The 26,141-nt window shown below is 47.0% G+C and overlaps 1 protein-coding gene across 3 annotated transcripts in view; it reads left to right on the top strand.

Annotated features, from left to right (window-relative positions):
- ryr2a (ryanodine receptor 2a (cardiac)) overlaps positions 1-26,141 on the top strand; it is a 710,821-nt gene that overhangs the window by 56,958 nt on the left and 627,722 nt on the right. For all 3 annotated transcript variants that reach the window (XM_070545357.1, XM_070545356.1, XM_070545355.1), the window contains exons 5-13: positions 1,504-1,582; positions 2,338-2,450; positions 2,790-2,889; positions 6,076-6,172; positions 6,622-6,696; positions 20,531-20,687; positions 20,781-20,945; positions 23,537-23,658; positions 25,610-25,793. In XM_070545357.1, the coding sequence (XP_070401458.1) occupies positions 1,504-1,582; positions 2,338-2,450; positions 2,790-2,889; positions 6,076-6,172; positions 6,622-6,696; positions 20,531-20,687; positions 20,781-20,945; positions 23,537-23,658; positions 25,610-25,793 (1,092 nt within the window). The remainder of the gene's footprint in view (positions 1-1,503; positions 1,583-2,337; positions 2,451-2,789; positions 2,890-6,075; positions 6,173-6,621; positions 6,697-20,530; positions 20,688-20,780; positions 20,946-23,536; positions 23,659-25,609; positions 25,794-26,141) is intronic.

Genomic DNA, 26,141 nt, shown 5'->3' with positions numbered 1-26,141 from the left:
GCATCTGGAGCGAGGTCTCGCCATATTGGAGGGTGACGTGCAGAAGGAGCCGATTGGAAAGGGCAGGGGTTGGAGGTGACCCAGGCTGAGCGACCCCGAGACTCAGTGGGTTCCTTCGTTTCCCGAACGGAGGGGGCAGTTCATGCGTCTGTGGTCGGGGGAACCACAATAGGCGCAGAGGCCCTCGCGCCACCTTCGCTGTCTCTCCTCCGGAGGAAGGTGGCCCAGTTGCATGGGCTCCTCAGTGGCAACGGGTCCGGGAGTAGGCGTGGGGGGACGAGGAAAAAGTCCAGGCGCCCTGGATGGGCGAATGAGAGGCTTGGGCCGAACCAAAACCCGCTGATCCATGCGCAACGCCAGATCCACAACTTCATCCAAGGTCTGGGGTAGCTCCTTTCCCGCCATCTCATCCCGGATGTAGGTTGCCAGTCCCTCCAAGAAGACGGCTCGGAGGGCAGAGTCATCCCACCGCAGCTTGGCGGAGATGGTGCGGAACTCCGACGCATATGCGCACACAGAGCGCTCCTTCTGGCGGAGTTTTAAGAGTCGTGTCTCTGCCCCCATTTCGCTGCTGGGTGGAACAAAAGTCTTTCTGAGAGCGGCCACGAATGCAGCGTAGTCGCTGCACTCCGGTGATTTGGAGTTGTAGAGCGCAGCAGCCCACTCTGCCGCGCGTCCGGTGAGCAGGGAGGTGAGCTGTGCTACCCGAGAGCGCGCAGTGGGGAAGCGTCCTGGGTGGCACTCGAACTGCATGTCGAGGGTAGCAAGCAGACCGTCTGGACTCCCCGTCTCTCCGTTCCACTTCTCCGGGAGACTGAAGTGTGGCTCTCCCGTTGGTGGAGTGAGGGCTTGCAACTGGAGCGCATGAACCTGCTGCTGGAGAGCCGTGACGGCAGTAGACATCTGCAGGGAGAGATCGGTCTGGGAGTTCAGCCTGGTGTTAAGCTGGTCGACCTGGGCGTGGAGCTGAACGTTCTCGCTAACAACCTGCTCCAACTTCCTCTTCATCTGCTCGAACTCCGCTGGATTAATGGACTCAGTCATCCTGTCAGACTCGAAGACTGGGTTCGGGAGTAAGAGCTTTTATTAGAGACTGCTGGCTGCAAGCGGTGCTGAAAAGGCTGACGGGAGGATGAGGTCTGAGTTAGAAAGGTGGAGGTTTAACTGTCTTAGCTTCTGAATACTCTGATCATGGAACACGGTGGAACGATGACTGAGTGAAGAGCCGGTGTGGCGTCTTCCATATATAGACATGGATGACGCAGGTGCAACGTGGAGGGAATCCCCGCGAGGGGCATGCTGGGTAATGGTCCGAGACAGAAGCCGGTCAGCTGGGAGACGCTGGCCTGGGGGCTTGGACTCTGACACCCCCTGGGCCGTCTGGCACCCACATAGGTGGGGTGGACTGCTCATGCTGCGAGCTACAATATCATTGTACAATGGAGAATGCTGACGTGTTTAAATCCTATGTAATATACGGATATGTGCGTGTGTCTCTTCTAGTACCTCTGCTGCCTCTCCACCTCCCGTTCATCCACAGACAAACTGGCTTTTGATGTGGGACTGCAGGAAGACATTACAGGTAACCATCAAACCCTCTGCTATTGAAGCAGGAGTGTGCAAACCTTTCAAGATTAATGCAAAAATGACCAACTGAAAAGCTCTTGCAGGCTCTACAAATGTGATGTTTTGATTGTTTTTTTATTTTAAATGGACACATCTGTAAAACTCTGACCTGAGAAAGCCTGCTAAAGCTACTAAATTCCAGAATTTCTTTTGGAGGCCACACAAAACCGCTTTGAGAGCCCAGGCCGTACGTTTCACATACCTGTCTGAAAGAAGCTGGTTTTAGTTTTAAAAATGAGTTTTTTACGGGTGAGATAACCCTCTAGTGTAACCTTCTTTTATAAACACAAACCTGAGAATTCAGATCTTTTTCTACATTCTTTACTTGAGTAGTTTGTTGTGATGAGAGAATCTAAAGGCATATTTATCTGTACACGGCGGACTGGGGGTCTGGATTCTGGAGAGTCCTGGATTGGCTGGTGGGTTTGCTCTTAGCTCCTCCCCAGCGCCGCACAACCCGGCCATAGAATCAAGCAGGCTGCAGCAAAGCACCCCCCCAACCCTAACCCTAACCCTTGGAGAACTAATTTCATGTCATGAGAGGTTTCCTCAAGTTCAGACGCAGTGAGCCTTGCGCTTGCTGCTGTTTTTCAGCGTTATTTATGCATTCGAGTATTTACAGAGCAAGCTGGGGAGCTGCAGGATGACCATAAACAACAACATAGTGTGTGTTTCCAGAAGTCCACGTTTCATGTTGGTGTGTGTGTGTAGGTGAAGCATGCTGGTGGACCATTCACCCAGCATCAAAGCAGCGTTCGGAGGGAGAGAAGGTCAGAGTGGGGGATGATCTCATCCTTGTCAGCGTCTCCTCTGAGAGATATCTGGTGAGTTGTTTCTCCACGACTGAGTCAAAGTTTTCTGTTATTTCGGCTTTTCTTTTCCTCCTTCTGATTCCTTCCTTTTCCTACTTGTTACTCTTATTTTCGCTTCTACGCCGTCACTCTAAACCGGGGTTTTTAGTAAACAAAATAATGTTCAGTTTAGTGAAGTCTAGCAGAAGTGAGACATTTCTTAGCAGACCCGTCTGTCCATACTTACTCTGCACCTGGGGTTGGTACCCCTTACCACAACTGAAGCATCACCTGCATCCTTCTTCCTTCTAGATTTGCTTTGGTGCTTCTGTACCGTGTACGTCTGACACTAAGACTATTGCTTTCATGCAGCATCTGTCCTATGGGAACAGCAGTCTCCACGTAGATGCAGCTTTCCAGCAGACGCTGTGGAGCGTGGCTCCCATCTGTTCAGGCAGTGAAGTAGCACAAGGTAAACCTCCTTCGTTTCCACCATTTTAAATGACTGACCAGGTATAAACAGTAGGGATGCTCCAGTCAGATCACGTGATTTTTAATGGATCAGAATCAGGTGGGAAAGATCAGATTAAACCATATAAATCAACAAACACTACTTTTTAAATTTCTCCTGAGAAAGAGATTTTTAAACAGAATAACAGTAGCTCAGTTTAGAGGAGACATCGTTTTTTTTTTATCCCTACTTTTTACATCTAAATCATCCAGTTGGGATCTAAGTACAGTGGAACTCCATTTCTTTGGTCTGATTTCCTCATTATTGCTGCTCTACAGACCCGCACCCACCCGTTCTGAGGACAGTCTGAGAACGAGCCGTTTTTTTTTTTGTACTGTCTCTTTAAATGTGGAGAAGGAGCTGCAAACTCCGCCCCCTTCCACAGTGCAGACCTACTCTCCTCCCCCAGTCGGACATTTTTGTAGTTCTATAGAGACATCATTACGTAGCATAGCAGAAACATTATATTAGCATTTTTAAAACGTGGAGAGAGTTGTTCATCAAGCTGTTTCAGGGCTTCCAACTTTCTCATGCATTTGTGTGTATTCACACGCTGCCCCCCCCCCCCCCCCCCCCCACGTCACGGCCAACGTAGGAACAAGCACACGCACACACACACACACACTCAAGGAATGCTGCTTGCTTTTATATATATATATATATATATATATATATATATATATATATATATATATATATATCTGAGGGTCATGATTAGTGCGGTGAACGAAGTGCGAGAAGAACCGCACAGAATATGTGACGTCCTGACTGAAGTTTCAGGAACACTTAAAGAATTGGTAAGAAAATATAAGATGTGATGACATGCCTTCTGTGTTGGATCTATAAATGACGTGTGGCAGGGTGGGGAAACGAGGGCAGGGTGGGATCCAATCCCCAGACTCCCGGGTGAGAGTCATGCGCGCTAACCAGTCAGCCAAAGGGACACCCCCTTGACCAAGTCGCCAGGGCGCGTGATCAATCGGGTCACTGTGACAGGACGCTCACACTGCCACAGACACATGACATTCAGTCTCAATCCGTATTTTGCGCTTCAGGCTGTGTGTGTGTGTGTGTGTGTGTGTGTGTGTGTCACACGACAAGCTCCTGCTGGCTGATTCTATCAGCTAATCTAGGGCGTGAATTTGAGCCAGCCAGTCAGAGGGTGTGTTGGACCAGTTCAGCCTGAAGCGGACCACCTTAGGAAGAGGGCTGAAAAAAGTCCAGGCTATGCTTATGTGAACATATCCTCCCTCAGCTAGGTGGAGTGGAGCTGGCACTAGTGCGGAAGCCCTAACAGAGAAGGCCCTTTGGAGCAACGCCCTCAGACAGGAAGGGGCTTGACCATTTAAATACTTGAATACTAAAAGAAAGATTTTAAAATCATTCCTAAATTAAACTGGCAACTAGTGAAGAGATTGGAGAATGGGTGCAACGTGTTGGCTTCCATTAGCTCCGGTCTGAACCAGCGGATGTCTGTACAAAGCGCCTTTATCTAATGTCAGTTGAGTAATGAAGGCATGGGTCACTGATTCTAGGTGACATTTACTCAAAATAGGCTTGAGTTTGGAAATTCGCCCAAGGTAATAAAAACAGGATGTAACCGTGCCATTAACCATCTTCAAGGCTGTGTCCATGTTTACTCCGGGGTTAGAAACAGTAACCCGAGTGGAGATCAGGTAGCTGTTCTACCTTCTTCAGGACTGAAAACAATTACCTCAGTTTTAGAGTCGCTGATGGAGGATGTTTCAGGCGGCCATCTGTGATGTTCTGAAGACAGTAGAGCAGAGGTTTAGAGGAGTGGTGTCCTCCTCATGTTTCAGTAACCTCTATGAGCTCCTTCGGCAGAAATAAGTCTGTCACGTCAGCTGGCCACTTCTACAAAAATGTTCACGATATTTCTACAAGTCCGTTCATGAACTTAACCACTGCAGAAGTGTTGAAAAAAGTGAGGGAACTTCGTCTTTCAATAAATAATGTTATGATAAATGAAGCTTGAAGGTAAACGCACCACAACATAGTAAAGGGAGAACACCTTCTAAAATAAAATGTCTAATTACTTCACAGTTTACTTGCTATGCCCGCATTTTTTCGAGGGACATTGAGTGAACCATCATAGCTTTTAGGTGGTAGAAAACAGCCATCGTCAGTCGTACGTGCTTACTCTCATAACCCTCCCACTGTCCTAACGGGTGTGACCCCGCGAGGAAAGTGTACCATTGAGCAGGGTTGACGGTTCATCCCTTGAGGACAGTGGGAGGGTTAAGTAGCCAAAACACAATAAACTTCCTGAAAACTACAAAATACAAACTACAGTTTGCTCACATGGGGTCCGTGACATGGTCTTTGGCCCCTGCAGCAGGCCTTTTTCCTGAGTATTTGAATTGATCTGCGCACCAGAAACTTTAAGGAAGGTGATTTAGGACAATCCTTGTTCTGACATTTGTGCAGAACTAAAAACACCAGACAGAATGGAATTTTGCCCTCAACTGTGGTTTATCAGAGAAGTCCGACAAACTGCTGAGATAAACCCACACCTCCTAAAGGAACAGTAGCATTAGGCTACACGAGCGGTCACCCCGTCTACATCAATACAACATTTAGAAGTATTTGAGGGATAATTTTTTCCATTTACGATCCGCCTACATTAGACTATAGTATTAAAAATATGTATATATGCATATATTATGTTATGTGGGGGCTTTATAAAAGGGGGGAGGTGTGCCCCCCCCCCCCCCCCCCCCCCCCCCCATCTCCGTCTATGCTCGACATTCAAACCCTTAAAGACATAAAATAACATTGATAGCTTTATTCTGGTACTTTTTTACTCTGATTGCTAACAACCCCACCTGCTTTGGACCTATCATTATTTATTTAGTCTTTTGGGAAAATATTGTGTTTTATTTGGACATTAGTGAAAGAAATCAGCTTCAGGAAGCCTCATTTGGGACAACACTTAGAAATTCTCGTTAAACTTGAAATCCTCTCCCGTGGAACAAGATTAGGCCCATCAGAATATTCCAAAATAGCCCCATGAAAGCACTACATGTCTTATGCGTTAGTTTCTGGTCAGAAAATGTTCTTCTTTAAAAAAATATGACTCTTACCTTTTCATTTAGTTTCTCATTGACTTTGTTGTCTTGTGTACAGGGTTCCTGATTGGAGGAGACGTCCTGCGCCTCCTCCATGGTCACATGGACGAGTGTTTAACGGTTCCATCTGGTCAGCATGGAGAAGAACAGAGAAGGTATTGAACTGATTACTAACATTTCTCTGTGGGAACTGTTTCTACAACCTCCAAGTTAACCGTTATTCATGCAATTAGAACACATGCTATTATTCCTCTAATAATTAGTTATTATTCACATTTATTATTGCACAATTTCACAAATAAAGTTACCCGCGTCATTGTTCTCTCTGACACTTTACTTGGGAGGAAACACATCATCATCCCTTGAAAGATGGTTCAACTGAAGAAAGCTGCAGAAGGATGCAGCAGCAGCTCCCAGCGTAGCTCCAGCTCTGGGCTGGGAGTGAGACAAGGAGCTCCATTAGTAATTACAGTTGGAGGATGTTCTCATTGGAGAACGTTATGTTGTTTAACATCACTGCTAACACGGACTCCCCTTCTTCACAGAGACATGGGGATTGTTACCGTGAGACTGACTCACTGAATGAATCGTTTTCTATCCCCAGGACAGTGCAATATGAGGGAGGAGGAGTTTCCAGTCACGCCAGGTCTCTGTGGAGGCTGGAGACACTGCGTGTAATGTAAGCACAGCATGTCCAGAGAAAACCAGTACAGTCATGCACACCAGTAGATGTTGGCAAAGGAGACCAACAGTGTCCTTGTTGTTGTTGAATAAAGACAGCTCGGGCGGTCAGAAGTAGCATCCTGAAAGGACAAAGCCGTGTGTGACCTACTTTTTATGTAAATTAGAAAGTTCTAAACAAAACGTCTCATAAAACATCAAAATGTGGAGCCCTTCTTCATCCAACCTGCTCGTCACCACCTCATGAATATGAGTCCCACCCCCTCCAGCCTAAGCCATATGTAAACCTAAGGCACCCGCAGATGGAACAAAAGGCTAGCCGTAGCTCCAAGCTAGGCCCTCCTCACCTATCGCTCTCTCAAACCTTGGGCCGGCGCCGGCACTCCCTGAACACCCACCACACAGAGTGTGTAGGGCACCAAGTGGCCAGGGGGCACCAAGCAATCAGGCTTATGAAAAATATCAATTATAACATAAGCTGCTGGACAACATGCACACAAGCAACACGGAGGTAATCATTTGACTGGCGTTATTTCACACACAGATGTAATGAATTAAATGACGTGTTATTTAATGAGCCATAAGGCGTAGGATTCCATAGGAAATATGAAATCCACCTTACGGAGGATCTGTGAGGTTATTTGAAACCAGAAGATTGGATCTTTTTATTGCAGGGATTAGATAACCGCTTCATATTCACTCAGAGACAACAGAAGAGAGAGAGTCAAGTTTAAAAGTTAAGAATTTTATTACTAACAAATTAAACTAGACCGACTTTAAACACTACATGTACGGTGTAACTAAAGTGGATGAGACGGTGAATGGATGATGTGTGATTTTAATCAGAACCAGCAAATCCGAAGAAGCGATTAGTTCTGATGGGAACTGAAGGTGATGTCTTCGCGTTAAGCTTTGGTTAGGAGATTTATAAACACATTCAACGCCATTTGCCAGTCTACATAACCTGAGCGGAAGTCCCCGTCTAGATCAGGAGGTGTAGAGGTCCAGCTTGGCCTTACGGAGCAGGAGCATGTAGAAGAAGCCACGGCAACCGACCACCCGTCTTGAGATACTTCCGGGTCACGACAATCTGTTGGCGTCTGGTGAGACCCGAGCCTGGGTCTTGATGGTTCAGCTTTTATTCTGAAAGGAACTGTTGCGTTAGTTTGAACAGCAACGAATTTTCCAGCTTGTCGTTGGTTCTTTCGGTTAAAGAGGAAAGTTAGGGATTGGCCAATCCGTCATTTTCTCTGGAACGCTTTGAACTAGCGTTAGAGATGACGTGGCATAGTTTTATACTTCAGATGTTTTAGTTTATGGTCGAATGAAAGTTTGACAGAGTTACCAACCACCATCAAAACCACGGATCTGTCAGATTCTGATTGGATCAGTGAAAGGAATGTGTCATGTCTTTTAACGCTATGTGAAGTCAGTCCTGTTGGAACACTTAAAGTCACAGTACCTTTATATTCTATAGGATTATAATAAGTAATTAATATTTTGATTTCACAGGTCGGTCACATCTTATTTATTGACTAACACTTTGATGGATTAGCTTTATTAAAATAGAGTTCTTTGATTAATTAGAAGAAAAGAGTTCATTCTTCTCTTGAGCTGGAAAGAAGCAGTTTTATAACAAATGCATGAGACCTTGAGGCCATATCTCATGCAGACTAGTCCTGTGTCAGAGGAGAGGGGGAAAATGACTTTGGGTGGTGTAAGGAGAAACTGTCTTTACTCATATTGTATTTGCTTTGGTGCTTTCGTTATATTGTAGCGTTGTGGTTTTATGCTCTTTTATGAAAGAGGAACCATGCTATGTATTAATTCAGAATATTAATTTTTAATAAATCAATAACCAAATTTTATATTGTTAAGAAGACTCAAAGGTTGTTTTCATCGATAAACTGACGATAATATCTGTGTGTCTGTGTTTCAGTTCAATGAGGAAACCAGTTTGACAATTAAAAGTTTTAATTCTTCAAATTAAACTAATGATTTTGAAATTGACAAACAGGAGATAACAATCAACATTGGCAACTTGTGGGACAATTTTTAACAGTTAATATGATCAAATAGACCTTGTGGTGAATTTATGAAGATGGAGAATGCTGTGATATGAATGCGTGTGTGAGTCTGATTTTGCTTCAGGAAGAAACAGGTGTCTGAGTGAAGTGATGGTTTGGATAAACTTAGGTCTTATCAGAGAACTGCATCAAACGCTAAACACCGTGCTCTGTCTCACCGAACTCTTGTGGACCCTCTTTCGGATCCGGGCCGTGGAGGATGTTGTGGTTCATCCAGATGACACCAACGGCTGACAGGAGAGACGTAGGTGTCGAACGGAACCGGTCCAGAGTTGCCCTCGGTACACGTGGATGGTAGAGCGTTTTGTCGATGCGCTTTCTTAAGTTAATTCACTCAGAAATCAAAAGACTCGGTAATGAGTCTGCGTTAGAAGTTGCGATTCAGCTATTCTGCCTGGCTTGGCAGGAACAGCGTGAGAGAGGGGGGGGGGGGGGGGGGGGGGGGGGTTTGAGCCAATGGGCTCCGTTCCCCCGTTAGCGGTTGTTCACACGTCCTCTCTCTTTCGTTGTCAAGCACGAACTGAAATCAAAAGACTGAAACTTACCAAAAGCCTTTCTCTTCTCAAAGCAAAACGTGTGCGTCAGCAAATGTGTTTTGGAGTTTACTGTGAGCAGATGTGCGTGGGCGTGTTTGGGTGTGTGAAGAAGCAGGAGTGTGAAGGTCGTTACCAAACATTCTCAACCTTAACATTTAATTAGGAATGGATTAATTAAATCTCTTATAATTACCCAAAGCATAATAGTCATTCATTTGATTAAAACACATTTATAATGAGCAAATTGATGATTAAACTTTTAACATTCAAAACAAGAAAAGGAAGTTTAAACTTTATGTTTTGACTTGTTCTCGGTACAACTCATGGAAACATGTCTTCTGGACGCTGCAAGTGGCAGATGTTATGGTTTCCTCCCAGACTCGCTGGCGTTCAGGTCTTTATCTGTGGGTGAAAGTTCTCAGCGACCCAGCTTTGACCCAGCTGAGTCCAACACCACCTTTGTGACAGAAAACCCATATTTCCTCACGTTACAGATCCCCCCTTTTGTGACGACATGGTGGTCAAGCAGAGGCCACCTGACGTCACAACCTCAATAACGTGATGTACTCGTGAAGGTAGACATCCCAGATGAAGGCAGGAACGATGAAGCGTCTCCACAGGTCTCGTGTAGAAGGGAGTATATCCTGATCAGATGATTAAGGCCAAACTGTTGCAATCATTGTAAAGTAATCCACTTAGGAAATCTTGAAAGTAGAGCTATGCCAATAGCAGTTAATTTCATCAGCAGTAATGCAAAGGTATTCAAAGGATAAGCAGCTCGTGTGTCACACGGAGCTGGGCAGGTGATGTATTCCTCGGGCGTAATCCAAGTGAAGTCCAGCGCAGACCTCGACCCATCTCGAACCACGACCGAAGCCCCATGCGACAGGAAACCAGTTGAAGGATGGTGAAGACGACCCCTCTGATGGGATGTAGTCCATACGAGCTCGGAGAAGGAGACAAAGTGAGACAGCCCACACGATAGATAGCATTTGATGCAAATCAAAGAAATCAATCAAAACCTATCTATGGGTGCCTCTGGGAAAATGTGGATGCCTTTTGTGAATTATCTAAAGAAGAAATGTTCTGCACCCTGTTCTACATGTCATGTAAAAACGTGATGCAGTGAAAACACAAACAAAAGAAAGTAAATCCTAACTGATATGTGAAACTCAGCAGGCTGCACCAATTAAAGGCATATATATATAAAGAAATAATCATGAAAATGAAGGGCAAATTGGCTTGTGGCCCTTTAAGGGAAAAAGTAACAAAATAAAATTAAATGTGTAATCAAATATAATCATGCTACACAAAGCATTAATAAAAAGATAGAGATGTAAAACAATTCTAAAAATGTAAATCAGTAGGTTAGTAATCCCTAAAAATGTGAGTTAGTAACAGGACCCTGGCTGGAGGCAGGTAACCTGAAAAAAAAACTCAAAGGATATCACATTTGTTAAAAATTCATCCCACAAACGAGAGAATTTGTAACGGTCCACCAGTTAGCGGAAAAGAATCCGGTCAGAATAGAGTTGTTCAGTAAGCGTTTTGAATCTGGTATTGCGGACCCACAGAGACACGAGTTTGGACGTATCTGTGGGAGCAGGCTCAGAAGCGATTCGGTTATCAAACTGTTTGTATCTGGTGTTACGAACCCACAGGGAAACTTGTTTGAATTTACCTGAGGGTTCCGTCCGGAACTCGAGCGAAGCTGATGGTATAATTGTTATATCAGAACCTGATTTTACCTGCTCAAAGTTGGGTTGCAGCTTTACGGAGGCGACTTTGTTGTGATCAGAAATAGTAGTGAACTGGAAATGCGAAAATGATGCTCGCAAAGCAGGAGGAGACTCCCCACCCCCCTTTTGTTTCTCAAACTTAAACCGTGTCTGTGAGACAGGAGAAGCATAACAAAGAACAGTTCTTAAGCTCTTAAAAGCCCTATTACCAAGAAGATGCACATTGTCACCTGGATCGTGCTGAAAGAGTAGGTGTTCAGATGTCCAAAGACCTGGAGGTGTTGGACTTGGAGGTTCTGAAAAGGAGTGATCCAAGGATGGTTGTGTCACGGGTGTCAAAGCAAACCTAGCCATGTTTAGAATCAGATACAGACATGACACTATCGAAAGGAACATGTTCTGCCCTGAAAACTGAAGCCAAGAATACTTTATTCCCAAGAATGATGGAGGTTCCCACACAGAATCAGAAAAACCCGGTTTAACCAGAGTAGTTACAGACCGACTAGAACTCTGCCCCGTAGAAGGTGCAGGACCTAACTCCGGGTCGGAGGTCAATGTTGTCAGCTGAATTGGTGGAAGGTCAGTGTCGATTCCTGCAATGACCCGCCCGCTCGGAGGAGGCGTTCCCCCGAACCGGTTGAAGTCCGCAACGGAAAACTCAGTGCCACTCGGCACCCCCCTTTTGTCAGGAGGGGCCCCGAGCAGAGCATCACTGCACGCACCTACACCTCCCGGGCCGGGTGGCCTTCCCGAGCCCGTGAGAGAGGTGTGCACAGTAACCACTGAGGCTTCCTCAACATCGGCACTGACCACAGGACTGCTGGAAACCGCAGGCTTTCCTGCGCCGTCGTGGTCACCTGAAAGAGAAATCACAGGAAATAGAACACAGAGGCCAGAGACAGAGTCACACCCCCGTGAAAGGAGAAAAGAATTGGCCACCGTATTAGCAGAGGTCACAAACTGAAAAGTGACAAGGTCATTCACATAAAGGTCAAGATGTCCGGGCACAGACCCTGCAAATGGTAAGGTAGCTCCGTCCGGAGACAACAAGTGTTTCACGGTGGCTGACGTTTCCATCACGCCCCGATAAACAAGCCGGTTTGTGCATGAGGCGGATTGACGAGTAATGCAGACCCCTGACTGAAGCGGTGGATCACAGCCTGAAGATTTCACACCCATGCTGGAGGGATGGTCAGCCTCTAACATGGATGACAGAGAAGAAGCATCAGGAACCAAAGGGTTAAGCACAACCTGTTTGTCAGAGAGGTCAACCATAGGCTCAAGAGTGTTATTCAGCTTAAAAGCAGCAGAGAAAGTGTTGTTTATTTCAAACCTTGATATTGACGGTGGTTTTTGACCCCCTGGAAGAAATAAATGTAAAGAAAAAGCGTTATGACTGTAAACAGCATGTTGCTTGAATTAACTTCATGAAGTGCAGACCAGAACCACCTCCGACCCAGAGCAGCTGGCACCGAACCGCTGCCACTAGTCCCCACCGTGCCCGACCGGCGGCACCCGACGAATGCGGGCCCGTTCGGGCGGGCGGAGGGACCAGCGTGGCTCGGCCGGTAACCAGACTCCTGCGTCTTGGCATGTTCTGGAAGCAGAACGTCAGAGAACCTTACATCAGGTGTAACAGTACAAGAAAGATTTTGTCGTGTCTCGTCCATCTCTCATTAAAACAGAGCAACTCGCGTTTTTACCTCCTGAGTCGACGTATGAGCCCGGTACAGATCCTTAATTCATCTCACAATCAAGGACCGCCCGTTGCACAACTTAACTTTATGACACAGGGTAAAACAAGGAGCTGTTGATAGAGAAAGGAATGTACACATCTTCACAAGATGGAAGAAAAAGGCATGGATCCGAGCAACGGAGGCTGTGAAAGCCGACCCGTAAAGCGGTCCAAAATAAAAATAAAAAAAAATAATAAAACCTACGCTGCCGTGTTGGTATCAGACGGACAAACGTAGCAAAATGTAGATTCTACACACCGTAGTGATTGACAAGAACCACCGCCTATGCAGGTTTTGTGAGGACACAGACTTACTGTGTCAGAAATGGTTTGACTATTTAATGGGACGCGTTCCCTTTTTGTCCAACTGTGGCTCGCTAGCTTAGCTCTCCGGCTAGGGCTAGCTTTTCGTCTGTAGCGACCAGACTTAAAGTTGCCCGATTAACCAGAGGCATCTCGCTCCGCTGCTAAAACGGACTTTAAAGCGTACGCAATCTGGATGCAGTAACGCTCCACAGTAATAACCCGACTTACAGCGTTTACCTAGCAAGTTAAGCTATGGTAGGTGCCAACGAGCATTCCGGTTAGATTCGGCTTCAAACAGTCGCCTATGTAATGGAAATATCTTCCACAATAGCTCGCCCACAGTGTCAACACACTGAGACGAAGGGTGTCCGAGAATTCGGAGAATTTAGTCTTAATTTTAGGATTGAAGATAAGCTGCTCACGGTAGCTCACCCAGCAAGTTTCAGAGCGGAAATGTAGCTTTCCGACCTGAAGAGATTAGAGGCGCGGCGTCGCGTCAAAATGGACAGAATTTAGTCAAAAGCACAACTCACACGTTTGCTCCGAAGGCGAAGATGGGATAAATCAAAGTACTGTCTGTAATTTGTGGACAATTTGAGATCGGAGATCGTCCACCGTCAAGTTTCCACCAGGACGTCTCCCGGAAGAATGACTTCAGCGGAATGATTTCCGTTTTTTTTCAAAATAAGACATCAAAGTGAAACACAGAGAAAAGCGTAATGTAGCTTTTAGATGTTTGGAATCAGATACATCGCAGATATAGAAGTCTGGATACGCTCGCCATATTGTAAGGAGAAACTGTCTTTACTCAGTTATATTGTAGCGTTGTGGTTTTATGCTCTTTTATGAAAGAGGAACCATGCTACTGTCACGCGAGGGTACACAGGAATAAACCCAAATGCAGGAGACAGGATGACCAGATCCGATACTGATTACTTTTAATAACAAAAAGTCACCACATAAGTGGGAAAAGGACTTCACGGGTAATACAAAACAAAACTACCACAGACTCGAAACAAAGCTATGCTCTAAACACCAGAAACTCTTCACAACAACGCCACACCATGCACAGGAAGCAGCTGCTTAAATACATGGTGTGGCAATCAGGAAATTGCAGTCAGCTGCGGCATTCCCCGATGCTCCAAAGAGGGGCAGGAACAGCAGGAAGAGCCACAGCCAACCTACACAGAGAAAGAAAAACACGCATTACAACAATCAGGAGGAGTAACCCATAACATAACCCCCCTCACAAGGTCCGTCTTCCAGACGGACGACGAGGCTGATCAGGGTTGTCCCGGTGAAAACGGGTGATCAGGTCACGGCACAGGACGTGTCGTTCGGGGACCCACTGGCGGTCCGCCGGGCCGTAACCCTCCCAATCCACCAGGTACTGGATGCCCCGACCCACCCTCCGAGAGGCCAGGAGCTTGTTCACCTTGAAGACCGGGCCACCTTCCACAAGGCGAGGAGCAGGCGGAGCCGCAGGGGGCGGATGCAAGGGGCTAGTCACAAAGGGCTTAAGCTTGCTCACGTGGAAAACAGGGTGGATCCGCAGGGAGCGAGGAAGGTCCAACCTGACCGCCACCGGGTTGATGACCCTGGACACTGAATAGGGGCCGATGTACCGAGGAAGGAGCTTTCTCAAACCCCCTTTCAATGGCACATCTGTCGAGGCAAGCCAAACCTTGTCTCCCACCTTGTAGTCGGGTGCGGCTGATCTCCGACGGTTCGCCACTGCGGTGAACCGTTCCTGATTCTGGACCAGACGAGAGCGGTAATCCACCCAAGTGCGCCGACAGCGTCGTACAAACGCGGCGGGGCCGGAGGACGATGCAGACCTCTCCTGATGGGGGAAAAGTGGGGGCTGATAACCATAGGCAGCCTGAAAAGGGGAGAAACCGGTAGAGTTCACAAGATAATTATGGGAATATTCTGCCCAAGGGAGCTGTGAGGACCAGGTCGGGGGGTTCTTAGAGCACATAGCTCGTAGGGTGGTCTCCAAGTCCTGATTAAACCGCTCCACTTGCCCGTTGGTCTGAGGATGGAAACCAGAACTTAAACTGACCGTTATCCCGAGGAGCTTGCAGAATTCCCTCCAGAATGCTGCCACGAACTGTGGACCCCGATCAGAGGTAATGTTCTCAGGAAGCCCGTGCAGTCGAAACACATGTCGTGCCACTATCTCGGCCAGTTGTTTTGCCGAAGGCAGTTTCTGTAGGGGCACAGCATGAACCAACTTCGAAAACCTGTCCACGATAGTCAGAATGACAGTGTTACCTCTTGAACGGGGCAGACCCGTGATGAAGTCCATGGCTATGTGGGACCATGGTCTTGAGGGGATAGGTAAAGGCTGTAGGAGACCTGCAGCAGGGGTTCTGGGCACTTTAGCACTGGCACACACAGGGCACGAGGAGACGAAAGCTCGTATGTCAGAGGACATGGTGGGCCACCAGAAACGCTGAGCCACCAGGAAGGCGGTCCTTGTCATCCCGGGATGGCAAGCCAGGCGTGACGAGTGCCCCCACTTCAGCACCGCGGGGCGTAGACTCGAAGGTACAAACAAGCAGTTAGGGGGGCATCCATCAGGGATTGGGACCGTGCCTGAAACTGCAGACTTGACCCTACGTTCCAAGGCCCAGCGGTTAGCCCCAAGTACCAGGACAGGAGGAACGATGGTGGTGGTACCCAGGACCTCTGTCGACCTGCAGTCCTGCTGATATTGTCGGGACAAGGCGTCAGGTTTGATGTTTTTGCTGCCAGGGCGATAAGAGAGGGTGGAGTTGAAACGATCAAAAAACAGAGCCCACCGGGCTTGGCGTGGATTAAGTCGCTTAGCCGTGCGAATGTACTCGAGGTTCTTGTGGTCTGTCCACACCAGAAAAGGCTGTCTTGCACCCTCCAGCCAGTGGCACCATTCATCAAGGGCTAGCTTAACAGCTAGCAATTCTCTGTTCCCTATGTCGTAGTTTCTCTCTGCAGGATTGAGCTTGCAGGAGAAATACGCGCAGGGATGAACTTTGTTATCAGACGCTCTCTGTGACAACACGGCCCCCACCCCAGACTCAGACGCATCGACCTCCACAATAAACTGTTTGGAGGGGTCAGGCTGTGTCAGGATAGGAGCCGTAGAGAAACGTCTTTTAAGCTCAGTAAAAGCCCTATTGGCTCCAACGTCCCAGACAAAACGTACCTGAGCTGAGGTGAGTTTATGGAGAGGTGCAGCCACGCCACTGAACCCTTTGATGAAACGTCTGTAGAAGTTAGCAAACCCCAAGAAGCGCTGGAGTTGCTTACGATCCGCGGGGACAGGCCAATCGAGAACAGCTTGTACCTTAGCCTCGTCCATCTGCACTGAACCAGGAGAAACCACATGCCCAAGGAACTTGGTTTGTGTTGTGTGGAACTCACATTTCTCCGCCTTGCAGAACAGCTGGTTCTCGAGAAGACGCTGCAATACGGCTCTGACGTGCTGCACATGAGTGTCTCGGTCTGGGGAAAATATCAAGATATCATCCAAATAAACAAACACAAATTTGTTGATCATGTCCTTGAGAACGTCATTTATGAGGCATTGGAAAACTGCGGGCGCATTGGTGAGACCAAACGGCATGACCAAATACTCAAAATGGCCATTGGGAGTATTGAAAGCAGTCTTCCACTCATCTCCCTCACGGATACGAACCAAATGGTAAGCGCTCCGCAGGTCCAGCTTTGTGAAGATCTGAGCCCCCCTGAGAAGATCAAAAGCAGACTGTAACAGAGGCAAAGGGTAAGTGTTCCGGACTGTAATACCATTCAGCCCTCTGTAGTCAATGCAGGGCCGTAAGCCCCCATCCCGCTTGCCCACAAAGAAGAATCCCGCCCCAGCTGGCGATGAGGAAGGGCGAATGATCCCAGCCTGCAGGCTCTCCTGTAGGTACTCCTCCATGGCCGCACGCTCAGGGATGGCGAGGGGGTAGATGTGGCCCTTAGGAGGCTGCGTTCCAGGCAGGAGGTCAATGGCGCAGTCATAAGGACGATGAGGGGGCAGGGCCTTGGCTCGCACCTTGCAAAACACAGCGGCCAAGTCTGCATACTCGGGGGGCACCGAACTTCAGTCTGGAGGTTCAACAGGAGGGTTAGAGACAGAGGAGCGTGTAGCAGCAGCCGTTAAACAGTTCAGCAAACAGAAAGAGCTCCAGGAGAGCACACGGCCTGAACACCAGTCAATGTGAGGAGAATGTTTACACAACCAAGGAAAACCTAAAATAACCGGAGGCCTCAGGGAATCCACTACATAAAAATCCATAAGTTCAGAATGGTTTCCAGAAACAGTTACCTTAATAGGAACCGTGCGTGCTGTTACTCTGTGGATGATGGAACCGTTTATGGCACGGATGAGCAAGGCAGGGGATAAGGGTATTACTGGAATAAAAAGTGCGCTTACCACCTCCTGGGATATCAGATCACCATCTGAACCAGAGTCAATCAAAGTCTCATAAGCATTCTGCATCTGGCCATAGGTCACCAGCACATTGACGGGGGGTCGAGAGGGTGGGGAGGAAGATGAAAACCGACTCACTAGGTGCCCCCCCGCTAGTGAGCCCCCCCGTTTCCCGGACAGTGACGCACCTGGTGACCGGGACGAGCACAGTACAGACACAGCCCCTCCCTCATCCGTCTCCGTTGTTCAGATGCGGGGAGCCGTCCCACTCCCAGCTGCATGGGTTCCACAGGAGACGGAGCCTCACGAGCGACGGGAGGCTGTGACAAGGCCCTGAGGGGTGCGTGGTTAAAATCCGGTAGACGGCGTTCCTCTCTGCTTCGCTCCATCCTCCGACGATCGATGCGGGTAGCCAGCTCGATTAGCTCCTCCAGATCCTCCGGAACCTCCCGTGCAGCCAGCTCGTCCTTCAGAGTGCTGGAGAGACCTCGAAGGAAGACGTCGATCTGCGCCTCTTCCGGCCAGCGAGTGTTAGCTGCCAAGGTACGGAACTCCACTGCATAGGCAGAGACGCTACGTCCGCCCTGCCTAAGGCAGAGTAAGTCAGCAGCAGCAGTTCGGTGAGGAGTGGATGGATCGAACACCATGAGCAGCTGGCGAGAGAATTCCCGAAAAGAGCGGCGGAGGTCCGAGCCTCGGTCCCATTCCGCCAGGCCCCACCTCTTAGCTTGTCCAGTTAAAAAGCTCATGGCGAAGGCTACTTTGCTTTCTTCAGAGGGGAACTCACCGGGGTTAAAGTCAAAATGCAGCCTGCAGGAGGCGAGGAACGGCCGGCAGTCCACAGCCGTGCCATTGAAGAGCTCGGGGGAACCCAGGCGGACCTGACGAGGCGGAGTGGGAGCCTGCGGAGTGGGAGCCTGCTCCAGCCTAGAGAGGCGTCCATGGAGTTGTTGCATTCCGGACAGGCAACCGCGTAACTCCCGAGCCAATACAGCAAGTTCACCTCCACTTGTCGCGTCCTCATCTGACCCAGGTAAGGGAACGTTGGCAGCTGGTATTCCTCCTGCTGGGTTGGTCATGGTGGCGTTGTAATGTCACGCGAGGGTACACAGGAATAAACCCAAATGCAGGAGACATGATGACCAGATCCGATACTGATTACTTTTAATAACAAAAAGTCACCACATAAGTGGGAAAAGGACTTCACGGGTAATACAAAACAAAACTACCACAGACTCGAAACAAAGCTATGCTCTAAACACCAGAAACTCTTCACAACAACGCCACACCATGCACAGGAAGCAGCTGCTTAAATACATGGTGTGGCAATCAGGAAATTGCAGTCAGCTGCGGCATTCCCCGATGCTCCAAAGAGGGGCAGGAACAGCAGGAAGAGCCACAGCCAACCTACACAGAGAAAGAAAAACACGCATTACAACAATCAGGAGGAGTAACCCATAACAGCTACGTATTAATTCGGAATATTAATTTTTAATAAATCAATAACCACATTTTATATTGTTAAGAAGACTCAAAGGTTGTTTTCATCGATAAACTGACGATAATATCTGTGTGTCTGTGTTTCAGTTCAATGAGGAAACCAGTTTGACAATTAAAAGTTTTAATTCTTCAAATTAAACTAATGATTTTGAAATTGTTAAACAGGAGATAACAATCAACATTGGCAACTTGTGGGACAATCTTTAACAGTTGATATGATCAAATAGACCTTGTGGTGAATTTATGAAGATGGAGAATGCTGTGATATGAGTGCGTGTGTGAGTCTGATTTTGCTTCAGGAAGAAACAGGTGTCTGAGTGAAGTGATGGTTTGGATAAACTTAGGTCTTATCAGAGAACTGCATCAAACGCTAAACACCGTGCTCTGTCTCACCGAACTCTTGTGGACCCTCTTTCGGATCCGGGCCGTGGAGGATGTTGTGGTTCATCCAGATGACACCAACGGCTGACAGGAGAGACGTAGGTGTCGAACGGAACCGGTCCAGAGTTGCCCTCGGTACACGTGGATGGTAGAGCGTTTTGTCGATGCGCTTTCTTAAGTTAATTCACTCAGAAATCAAAAGACTCGGTAATGAGTCTGCGTTAGAAGTTGCGATTCAGCTATTCTGCCTGGCTTGGCAGGAACAGCGTGGGGGGGGGGGGGGGGGGGGTTGAGCCAATGGGCTCCGTTCCCCCGTTAGCGGTTGTTCACACGTCCTCTCTCTTTCGTTGTCAAGCACGAACTGAAATCAAAAGACTGAAACTTACCAAAAGCCTTTCTCTTCTCAAAGCAAAACGTGTGCGTCAGCAAATGTGTTTTGGAGTTTACTGTGAGCAGATGTGCGTGGGCGTGTTTGGGTGTGTGAAGAAGCAGGAGTGTGAAGGTCGTTACCAAACATTCTCAACCTTAACATTTAATTAGGAATGGATTAATTAAATCTCTTATAATTACCCAAAGCATAATAGTCATTCATTTGATTAAAACACATTTATAATGAGCAAATTGATGATTAAACTTTTAACATTCAAAACAAGAAAAGGAAGTTTAAACTTTATGTTTTGACTTGTTCTCGGTACAACTCATGGAAACACGTCTTCTGGACGCTGCAGGTGGCAGATGTTATGGTTTCCTCCCAGACTCGCTGGCGTTCAGGTCTTAATCTGTGGGTGAAAGTTCTCAGCGACCCAGCTTTGACCCAGCTGAGTCCAACACCACCTTTGTGACAGAAAACCCATATTTCCTCACGTTACAGTGGAAAACATTTCATTCTGTTCATTCATAGTCATTTCATTCTGTTACATTAGGCTCCACTCAAACTTTTACAGCAATTTCTAAACACTGGAGTCATTTTGGCACCATTACTTTTACTTTTCACTTACATAAAACCTTCCCCGTCCTCATTAAATTCAACAACTGTGTTTGAATTCCTAAAATAAATTTTGAAATCAATCTTTACTTCCGTATTTGCTTTCCCTATTTATCCCACTAGATGTTGTTTGTGTCCAGGTGGAGTGGGAGTCATATTCGTTGGGGTCAGCCATTCAGACTCAGGCATGTGACCACAGGAAAATATCTTAGTCTGACTGAAGAGAAGTCTTTGCTGCTGGTGGACAAAGAGAAAGCTGATGTGAAGTCCACTGCCTTCTGCTTCAGGTCCTCCAAGGTAAAGTCCCGCATAAATCCTTCACTGGTCATTCATCCTTGTAACAACAGCAACGCCCTCACCTTGGGTTTCTTCTCAATGATTGCTCCTCAGGAAAAGTTGGACCCCGGTGTAAAGAAGGAAGTGGATGGGATGGGTACCCCTGACATTAAATATGGTGACTCTGTGTGCTACATCCAACATATTGACTCCTGTTTGTGGCTTACATACCAGACTGTTGATGCAAAGTGTGCACGCATGGGAGGTGTGCAGAGAAAGGTACCATACTACACTTAACCATTCTTCTAACTTTGAGTGTTATTACTAGGGATGCTGGATATTGGCTTCTCTTTAACCAAATGTTTTAGGTTTTGGAAACGGATCGCACGACATTGCAGTTACAATTGTCTTGTTATATCGTCTGTGCAAAACGCGAAAGAGAGAGTGCTCTCAACTCCAACCTGTCATTGACATAGTTTCCGAATCTCTAGCCCATTCCATGGTCCGCCACACTTTGGCTTGGTCAGAGAATAAAGAAATAACTTAAGGCACTTGGGCTCTTTCAGTGGGAAAAGAGGAGGACTGGAGTTGAAAGTGTATTTCACGTTGCATGAGGAAGGGACGACAAAGTTGTGGCTCACCCTTAAACGCTTCAGGCAGAACCAGTCGAGGCTCGTGGGCAGGAGAGACCCGGAACTGAACCGGTTGGGCGGAAGTCATTGGAGCACTGGTCACGTCACTTGCCTGAGCGTTGGATTGGAGTGGATCCAGGAGCTCGTTTATTTTAGATTCCAGACCAGCGATGGAACGTTCTACTTCGAGTCACCAAGCCTGCATTGGCTTTGGGTCCATGTTGGCTCGATTATTCTGTTATGATCAGAACAGACTTGGGGATTTGTGAAGACACCAAAAACAATAAGGCAGTTTAACACATTTATTCATAAGAGTTTTTACCTGTATAAAACAATAAGTTACACACATGTCATATTTATACATCCGATACAATTCAGATCACCTTCAACTCTCAGTCACACACCCAGGGCCGTCTCAAGGCATTTTGGGGGCCAGGGCAAAACGGAACACCCCCCACCCCTATAACTGGGCTCCCCAGAAGCCTCTGTGTACTTCATACCCTGTCCAGGAGTGTTAGTTATACGGTGTTTGTAAAAGCCCCTCAGACATCACTGACATGTTCTAATAGTTTCAGATAAAAAACTGTCGGACACGCCGTCTCATCTGCTTCTTGTCTAAACTCACAAACATCTGTCTGTCAGTAACAAAACCGTTTGAAAGCCTCTATTTGTGGATTCTCTGAAAGTTTCCATGGAGTGTGTGACAAACGTTTTTTTCATTGATCCCATCGACTAATCTCACAGCTGAAACAAGCATCCTTAATAATCTGAAGCTTCAACAACGCTGTAGTAAAACAAAATGTTGTTGCAGCCCTGAAGCAGCAGAAAAATGAGGTTTTGCAATAAATATGCAGAATATTTACAAATGAACTGTTTTAGAGCCGTTTTGTTGGCAGAATCTGATGTTAATGTTAGCTACAAGCTAGGTGTTCTGATAGAACACCGGGAAAAATGGGTCCCAGTGTGGTTTGTGTGCTGTGTCATGTATGTAACAGTGATATTGAAAGGCAGAATAAAAATGTTCACCTTTTTCTGTACTTCATTTCGTTGCACTAGAATTTCATGTTGTGCCATATTTCTTGGGACCCCCCCACCCCACTTTTCATTACGCACCGACAGGGGGCAGCAACCCCAAACACTGACCAAGCAACTGTACAGCAACTGCTGGTCACATTTTCTGGAGCCACCCATGGATCTCCAGCTTTCGCTGGAGCAGTTTGCAGCTGGGATGAGAATCAGCTCCTCTAAATCTGAGACCATGGTCTTGATTGAAGGGTAGAATGCTTTCTGCTAGTCATGGTTGGGGTCCTGCCCTAAGTGGAAAAGTTCAAGTATCTCAGGGTCTTGTTCACGAGTGAGGGAAAACTGGAGCGTGAGATCGATAGGTGGATTGGTGCTGCATCTGCAGTGATGCGGGCGTTGTACCGGTCTGTCGTGGTGAAGAGAGAGCTGAGTCAGAAGGTGAAGCTCTCGATTTACCGGTCGATCTACGTTCCTACCCTCACCTATGGTCACGAGCTTTGGGTAGTGACCGAAAGAACGAGATCGCGGATACAAGCGGCCAAAATGAGTTTTCTCCGAAGAGTGGCTGGACTCTCTTTATTAGAGATAGGGTGAGGAGCTCGGCCATTCAGGAGGGGCTCGAAGTAGACCCGCTGCTCCTCCACATCCAGAGGAGCCAGTTGAGGTGGCTCGGGCATCTGATTAGGATGCCTCCTGGACGCCTCCCTGGTGAGGTTTTCTGGGCTTCTCCATCCGGGAGGAGACCTAAAGGTAGACCCAGGACACGTTGGAGGGACTATGTCTCTCACCTGGCCAGGGAACGCCTCGGGATTCCCCCGGAAGAGCAGGCCCAAGTGGATGGGGAGAGGGAAGTGTGGGCCTCTCGAATGTTGCCCCCGTGACCCGATTCTGGATAAGCAGAAGAGATCGGATGGACGGATGAATGATTATTTTCTGCAAAATATTTGTTGTCTCAAAAGATCTCTGAATTTGAATGTTTTTGACAATACAAAACAGAAAAGATAGTTCCATGCCAGCTGCAGTACTAGGGAGTAATGTAAAAGTTCATCAGGGTTTTGAGGAAAGTACTAATCCTGGTAAGCTGTAAACAAAAGTATTAATTGGGAGTTTCTTGTTCCAGACCGACTAAAAATCAGACCTTTGTTTTAAATGCTTGATTTGTTCAGGGAGATATTCAGATACTGATTTGTTATCTCTAACTTCGATGTATTTCAGGCCATCATGCACCACGAGGGTCACATGGATGATGGGCTGACATTGTCTCGGTCACAACACGAGGAGAGTCGCACAGCAAGAGTCATTCGCAGCACTGTATCTCTATTCAACCTCTTCATCAGGTAGACGTTATCAACCGCACACACACAGTCTGCAATGTAGCACATTGGTGAAGAAGTAATTAGAGTAGTGAAATCTAAAATCTGGTACAACTGAGGTTCCAAGACAACAACGTTTGGTTAGGACGGTGTGACGAGAGGAACCTCATTTAGAAAAAAGATTCTGATATATGTGATGCATGCAGAACATGCTGAGCAAAGGAGTTTGTTTTTGTAATGTCCCCCAATCTGAGCAGAGCTGCTTCACAGAGGTGTGGACTCGAGTCACATGACTTGGACTCGGGTCAGACTCGAGTCATTATTTTAATGACTTCTGACTTCACTTGATAAAATCTATAAATACTTAGGACTTGACTTGGACTTGAACGCCAATGACTTGCGACTTGAATCGGCTTGCATCTGTTGACTTGATGATGACTTGAGCATATTAGATTTTTTAGCACAAAAGTGGCCCTACATGGACAAAAATCATGAATCATTCTTGGCTCTGGGTTTGATCTTGTACTGCTGACTGCAGCAGCTCTTCGTTTATAATCAGTGTCGGTTTCTGCTGTTTGAGCAAATAAACAACGCTTTAATTCTGGAATTTATTTATCACTGCCGTTAAATTGAAGTTGGACAGATGACTTGATCATGACTTGAAAATTCAAAGTTAAGGACCTGAACTTGACTTGGACTTCCAGATCACTGACTTTGTAGTCGACTTGGACTTGGTTGTCTTTGACTTGGACTTGACACGAGACTTGACTAGAAAGACTTGTGACTTACTTGTGACTTGCAAAGCAGTGACTTGGTCACACCTCTGCTGCCTCAAGGACATCTCCTTCTGTGTTTATGCACAGCCACAGCTGCCAGTTAGCTCAGTGTTTAGCTCTCATGTCCACGAGTCGGACGAGAACTCGTTGTTCACGAGTCTGACGAGAGCTCGTTGTTCACGAGTCTGACGAGAGCTCGTTGTTCACGAGTCTGACGAGAACTCGTTGTTCACGAGTCTGACGAGAGCTCGTTGTTCACGAGTCTGACGAGAGCTCGTTGTTCACGAGTCTGACGAGAGCTCGTTGTTCACGAGTCGGACGAGAGCTCGTTGTTCACGAGTCTGACGAGAGCTCGTTGTTCACGATTCTGACGAGAGCTCGTTGTTCACGAGTCTGACGAGAGCTCGTTGTTCACGAGTCTGACGAGAGCTCGTTGTTCACGAGTCTGACGAGAGCTCGTTGTTCACGAGTCGGACGAGAGCTCGTTGTTCACGATTCTGACGAGAACTCGTTGTTCACGAGTCTGACGAGAGCTCGTTGTTCACGAGTCTGACGAGAGCTCGTTGTTCACGAGTCTGACGAGAGCTCGTTGTTCACGAGTCTGACGAGAGCTCGTTGTTCACGAGTCTGACGAGAGCTCGTTGTTCACGATTCTGACGAGAGCTCGTTGTTCACGAGTCTGACGAGAGCTCGTTGTTCACGAGTCTGACGAGAGCTCGTTGTTCACGAGTCTGACGAGAGCTCGTTGTTCACGAGTCTGACGAGAGCTCGTTGTTCACGAGTCTGACGAGAGCTCGTTGTTCACGATTCTGACGAGAGCTCGTTGTTCACGAGTCTGACGAGAGCTCGTTGTTCACGAGTCTGACGAGAGCTCGTTGTTCACTAGCAAACCACAAACAACTTCTGATGCATTTCTCTGATACAACAGGTCAAACAAACAGTAAATGTCAGAAGAGAGCAATGGACAGAAAAATACAAACATAAATGAGTACAAATACTACCTCCTGTAAGAGTTGGTGTGCTTTGGTGTTGGGGTTTGTTCCACCTAAGAGTTAAAAGCTCAGTCAACCATTTCCTGTTTAAATCCTCAACACCAAGGAGGACAAAGCTCTCTGGTTCACGTCCTCCTCATGATGCTTCACACCATGTCCACTCCATCCATCTTTATGTTAACATTCTGTTCCCTCTGAACTCTTTAGGGGTCTGGACAATCTCCGAAAAAAGGGAAAGAGCACAACTTTGGATCTACCAATAGACTCAGTCAGTATGAGTCTGCAGGATTTGATTGGCTACTTCCAGCCAGCTGGAGAGCACCTGGAGCATGAGAACAAGCAGAACCGACTGAGAGCTTTAAAGAACAGACAGAACCTCTTCCAGGAGGAGGTAGGAAGCATTACAAACGGGCAATAAGGCCTAAAATCCATATCGCAATATCATGTGAAGCTTGTTTAGTATATCGTAAAATATTGTTTTCTTCAGTCAAAATGACTGTTTTAGATACCAGATAAATAGCAGAAAATATGCTTCTAAAAAATCTGCCTTTTAGTGAACATTTAACATGAAAAACTTATTTTAAATAAAATAGAACCTGAATGTGATGAAAACAAGAAATTCTAAATATTTTGAACTGAAATGAAAAATGTAAAAACAGAAATAACATTTGATTGGTTTAATCCTTTTTCATGACTTTGTGAATGTAAAATGATACTTTGCTGTTTATGCTTGTCGACA

This window comes from Nothobranchius furzeri, chromosome 16 (assembly GCF_043380555.1).
Source record: "Nothobranchius furzeri strain GRZ-AD chromosome 16, NfurGRZ-RIMD1, whole genome shotgun sequence".
In the NCBI taxonomy this organism is placed as follows: Eukaryota; Metazoa; Chordata; class Actinopteri; order Cyprinodontiformes; family Nothobranchiidae; genus Nothobranchius; species Nothobranchius furzeri.
The sequence above is the reverse complement of the archived record's forward strand: the minus strand, read 5'-3'. Positions and strand labels throughout refer to the sequence as shown.